Raw genomic sequence first — 6162 nt, 5'->3', positions numbered from 1 at the left:
CCCGTCCGCTATCGCTCTCTACCCCCTCCCATTGCATCTTCTCCCGCCAACTTCTCCCGCCTCTCTCCTCGCTAATACCCTTTCCACCCAACTGCTCCATTCCCTCACCCCGCCACCTTTCGAAACCACACATGTTCCACGGCGCCCCGTCCTCAGACCGCTTTTCCTCCTCGTTCTTCGCATATCGTTCGACTTGATCTTTCTTTTTCCTCCCTTCTTCTCTTTCATTCTATCTTTCTTCTCTTCTTTCCCTCTACCACGTCTTTTTCTTCTCTTTCTTCTATTTCTCTTCGACCTCCCTCTCTATGCTTGCTCTCTTTTCTTCTTTCTTGGCAGGCCGCGACTCGCCCAATATACGCTTTATTTTTAGGTTCATTTCCTTCTGACCATAACTTCGATTGTACGGCTATTGATAAATGCCGGTCGCCGGTATATGTATTTTTATTATCCATCATCAACTCCTTAAAACAGGTCTAACAGATAGTATCATTGACTCTTTCTTCGCGTTTCTTTTCCATCATATTTCGTTTTCTTTTTATTCTTATATCATATGACTCAAATCCTTTGCTATCGTCATTCTACTCATCTATCCCTTTCGACGCATTTATTCGCTCATTTCACAAGTGATATTCTCCTCGCGTTATTTCTCATTCTCTTTTCCCAAATGCGCGTCAGCCTTCTCTGCATATACATACGCATACATATACGAGAGAACGCTGGCGCAAGCGATCCACCAGCTATTATTAGACGTAGAAACCTTACCGTGGAATCCGAAGGATTTCGTTATTTTCCTATATAGAGATTTTCATTTCGCCGAATTTCTGTTGCGATTCATGTTGCGATACGCTACGTATATTATCCGCCGTCTCGTCGGTCCTATAAGTTATTAATAGGAAACTGAACCGGTGCGTCGTGTGCCACTATGTTTACCTTGCACGCGCACATTTTCCGGCGCTCCTGATTATCGATAGATCTCGCACAGCGCGGCGAACTGTGACGAATCGGCGTCGTCATCGCGAAATCGAGAACAGTGCCAGTTTCTCGGTTTCCTATATTAATATTACTGCAATACCACTAAGAGATATTAGTTTACGAGTTTCTTGTAGACATTCTAATATAAGAAGGCGGTCCCATAAAAACGATTAGAGTAATGTTCCCATAATCATTTGTCCAATATATATATACAATTTATCGTCATGGCCGTTGTATCCATATCTTTTCTATTGCTTCATGTCTAAATGTCATGACAATCTTTTTAAAAACGTTTTTTTTTTTTCCCTCTTATCGTTTAGCTACGTTGATTTTATTGAGATAAGCTACAAATAGATTTTTTATTTAATAAATTCACGATCGAGATCGTATTGTGAATTACGAGTTTTGTACCATTTCGAGATGTTTTTCTTCCACTGTCGTGCGTATGGTTGGTGATATTTGCGCGTCAGAACGATATTTAGAGCACATTAAATATACTGGCGCCGTATTATAAATAAGATTAGAAGTACATGATTTTAATATAAATAGAATCTCTCTTGAATATATATACTATATATTTTCGGGAGGAAATATGCCGACCGATATTCGATGCTAGGTATACTAACGACACTTTAGAAATGCAGCAATAAATTTTCATAATTTATAGATGTATTTTGTATTAAACGTTCGTTTTCCAAGTTCCCATTCAATGTTTCTGAAAGCGTAATAAAATTAAGCAATAATAGTAATTGAACTCAAATAACAACAAAAGTTTTCATTAATTTTTTCATTTGTACTAACTTGTTTTTATTTCTTTAATTTTTTATATATATTTCACTATAAAATATAGAAAATAAAAATAAGTTTATTTTAAGCGAAAATTCTATGATACTAAATATTAAAAAAAAAAACCGAAGCTACATATTTTCGTAATTTGAATAATTTATCAAGATTTCAATAAAGATTCATTTTAATAAATCATGATATGCATATAAATCATATCATAATATCGTCATTCACATGCATATTCATGATATTAATAAAAAAAAAGGGTCATAAAAATAAAATATATTAAAAATATAATTATTTTCATAATTAATTCGTATTTACTCGTATTAATATACTTTATTTCATTAAATTAATTTCACATGCAATATTCAATCTTTCACAGACGCAATTTGATTATGTTAATTTTCAATTAATAAATCTCTGATGATTTAATAATAAAAACATTCAAGAATAAAATCAAATAAATTTGCTTAATTACTTTCCATCATTTTGTTTATTCATCGTTTTAAATTTTCAATCAGGATTAGTCAATCATCTAATTTTTCTCAAAAGTCAAGCAACAACCGACTTAAATACTCGTTGAAGTTACATAAAGACGTTTTGCTGGCGCCTTATATTTACTCCTTCTCTTTCCTCCTAACACCGTCTTTGTATCGATAGAATGCGACTGTTTTTTTTTTGTAATTGAATTCGCGTCGCCAATGAGCAGACAGACGGTGCCACAAGACGATGAAATTAATAAATTTTACGATTATGTAAGGTGCCAGCTAATGACACGAGTCTATATACTAGATGATTTTGTTATTTCTGTGTGCAATTGGAACCTATTTCACAAAAATAAGTACTTGAAGAAAATTTTTATATTAATAATATTTTATTTATTATATATATAATTATATATATAAATAAAAATTTTTTTAATTGCAATACAAATCTATTTCCTATATATCCATATTAGGAAAAATGTAAAAAGTAGAGAAAATAAAGAAACTAAGATTAAATTCCAATGTTAGGCGATGAATGGGCATTTTTCCACAATAGGGAATCAAAAATCTTGAAAAAAAAGTAGATGAAACGGAATTGATTGAGGTCTAGGCAGATTTCGATTGGAAAGATAATCGTACCTGCTATGAGTTTACACTGGAACACCATTCAAAACCTGTAAAAAATGTCGTCCAGCAGATGGACTAACAGGTATTGCCTACCTGTTAGACAACCATTTTATTTCAAAAGAAAAGTTTGGCTGGTACTCTTCAATCCTAATATGACAACTCAATCGTTCAAGCATATTTTTTTTCAAACGTTTTGAACTATACGAAAAATAAAATAAAATATTTGATATATAAAAAAATTATATAACAATATTAAATATTTTGTTTTGATAATCATCAATTGATCATTATTATAAAATATATTATTGTCCATCCTTAACAATATTATCTATTACTTATTTTTAATTTTAGATTATTATTAAGATTATTACTAATGATTATTAGAATATATTTGAAAATATTATTTTAGAATAATATTTTAGACACAGAAAAAATTATTTTCAAATACAATAACAGATTATGAGAAATATTTAATTGAACATTTTAATAATAAAAAATCGAATCGAAACTATTAATACCTATTAAAACTATCGCTTTATTCGAAGTACGGATACATGTTAAACCATCCAATCGCCTCGTCTTTGGGACGTGTGAAACCTCCAGCGTCGTTTCGGAGACGTGCGAATAATTTAAGCACGTGAAAGGCCGACATTGTAACGACAACGTGCCGCGAACCAAATGCTAATCGTCACCTGTACGAGGCTCGTTAACGAGCCCGCAGCCTCGGGTCAATGTGAAACCGGTAATTTATTACCGATAGCGAGGAGGATTAGTCGATGTCCAGCTGGTGTCGGGTTCCTAGGTAAATGAGAGTACACGCGTTCGTGGACTGAATAAAAAATATCACCGGTGAATTGCGTTTGAATGCGCGGGCTACCCAGAGCCTCTTTGCGAGCCTGAACCCTGAGTGTACGACAAAAGAAACAAGAGCGGAATAGTGAATGGTATCGATACGTGTAAATGTTCTTGATTGCCCTCACGGTAGCAGTCGCGAGCAACAGTTGAAGTAATAAATTTTGATGAAAGCGGACGGTTTTGCTTCGCCATGGGAATCGGCAATGAAGCACGGCTTTTGTGCCACTGTTGTCAGAACGGCGTGAACTGTACGGGAATGAGCGTGAAATATCGCTCGACGTATTTATGTCGTCTCGAACAAGTGGTGGTGTACGCGTTTCTGGACGATTCCAAACGGAATCGAGTGCAAGACGTGAAACTATCATCGCGCGTTTAACCCGTATTTTTAATGGAGATCGTCATTGTTATCCAAGGCTGTTCTTTGAATACCAAAATTTATTCTTTGCTAAGATATTTTTGAAATATTTGAATACATCTCTTTAAGCAAAAAACAAAGTATTTTACGGACGCAAATGAGTGAAAATGTGATATATACACAATAAAAAAAAATAAATATTCCATATCTCAAATTCGTTTCCGTATAAAAATAAAATAGTTTCTATGAAAACGTGAAATATATTTCTATGAAATATATTAATACGTTGCGTAAAATTTTTACTTTCAACTATTATGAACCATCGATACTCCACGTGTGCATTGAACTATCGGTATTTAATCAACTTTGTCACGATCGTGTCCAGATGTCCGTGCATGGAATCGCTACTATGCTACTCTATTCGCTCAACAATTTTATTCAATACGTCTCGGTGACAATTTACGATATAATTGTGGATTGGCTGCCGGAGACAATAACGCGCCATTGTTTGCTAGGTTTGCTAATTTATTGGAATTCTATATTTACGATGTCTTCACGGTATAATAGGTACATACACGCAGATGACTTCATAAATTTGTTATTTCTGGAATTTATGGTGGTGACAGCTGATTTTCCGAGACATCTTAACGACGCTTAAAATCACTCTCAGTTATGGGTTCCGATGTTTAAACGTGGTCTCCCGATGTATTTGTCAATTGTGACAAATAGCGTGTTGTTCCGCCATTTTAATAGAATGTAAATGTCAAATATGAGAATTTGTTGTAATTAGTTACGCTTTTAATTTTTAAGAGAAAAAAAAATTATTCGAATCAAGTCAAGATTAATAATCCATTTTTGATCTTTAAATTTCGAAGGAAATATTTATAACACAATTAATCAATTTATTAATACAATTAATTGAGAAATTAATTGTATATAAGTGTTTTGACAAAATTTAAAAATTAAAACGAAAACATGTAAAATAATTCGTAAATGAATTGCTTCAATTGCTGTTTAATACGAACATATCACAATTACGTTTCTGCATTACAATTTCTCTAATAAACACAAATTTCATTTCGCGTTCGAACATTCGATTTATCGTGTAAGCAATGTCATAAAATTAATTGAAAGTTAAATGAAATAATAAATGAGAATGTGTTCTTTCTCAATCTAATTTTACACGAGTTCAATATTTCGTAATAAAATACGGAAATGCTATTTTATCTACTACAAATTAATTCAATTCACGAAGAATTTTAAAGAATTAATTAGTATTATATTTGATATTTATGTTATTTATTTTAATGTAATATATCGTTCAAGAAAAGATATAATATGAATTGAAAGTGTACGAAAGGTTAAGATCGATGTAATTATAAAAATAATGGTGTAGTATAAAAATAATGGCGCGAGCACGACGATAATTTACAATCTATACATGAATCAAAACAAATAAAATCTATTAGCTAGAGTATTATTTCATTTCTATAATTAAATTATTATGCTTATAAAGCATAATAATTCCCAAACTTATCAGAAGGTCATCTCTATTTTTATTTACTCATAAAAATCAATAACAAGATTTATATACATATAGTATATATATGTACATAAAATAGCACAACTTTGCTAATTTTAAATAATCACACGTTAAAAAAACATTTTAAAAAAATGAGAAAAAAATAAAAGAAAAAAAAAAAACTACTTACCGGGTTTGCAGAGCCGGCTCCAATGATAAGGGTTGCAGCATATGTATACAGGGTCTTTAGCGGAATGACAGACAGGAAGTCTCTTGAGCTCCGACGAATGAGCGAGATCCGGCCACCGCCAGATCTGGCAGCAGAGCAGGTGAGGATCGATTGGCATATTGTCGAGTGAGCCACGAACAGGTACTCTGCATCGATCTGGTCTTATTGGTGACGCGCACGAATCCTCTGATTCAGAGTTTTGATCATCGTCCTTCTCCAAGGATGAGGAACGATGATGTCTTCGATGATGCCGATGATGATAGTGATGATGATGCGTTGGATGATGATAATAATAATGACAATGGTGGTAACGATGATGACGATAACA

The 6162-nt window shown here is 33.0% G+C and overlaps 1 protein-coding gene across 1 annotated transcript in view; it reads right to left on the bottom strand.

Moving 5' to 3' along the window:
* LOC102679324 (mothers against decapentaplegic homolog 6) overlaps positions 1–6162 on the bottom strand; it is a 73081-nt gene that overhangs the window by 63726 nt on the left and 3193 nt on the right. The window contains exon 2 of the mRNA XM_006614615.2: positions 5796–6162. Coding sequence (XP_006614678.1) covers positions 5796–6162 — 367 coding nt within the window. The remainder of the gene's footprint in view (positions 1–5795) is intronic.

The sequence above is a fragment of the Apis dorsata genome, unplaced genomic scaffold (assembly GCF_000469605.1).
Source record: "Apis dorsata unplaced genomic scaffold, Apis dorsata 1.3 scaffold_194, whole genome shotgun sequence".
Taxonomy (NCBI): Eukaryota; Metazoa; Arthropoda; class Insecta; order Hymenoptera; family Apidae; genus Apis; species Apis dorsata.
This window is presented reverse-complemented; position numbering and strand designations above follow the sequence as displayed.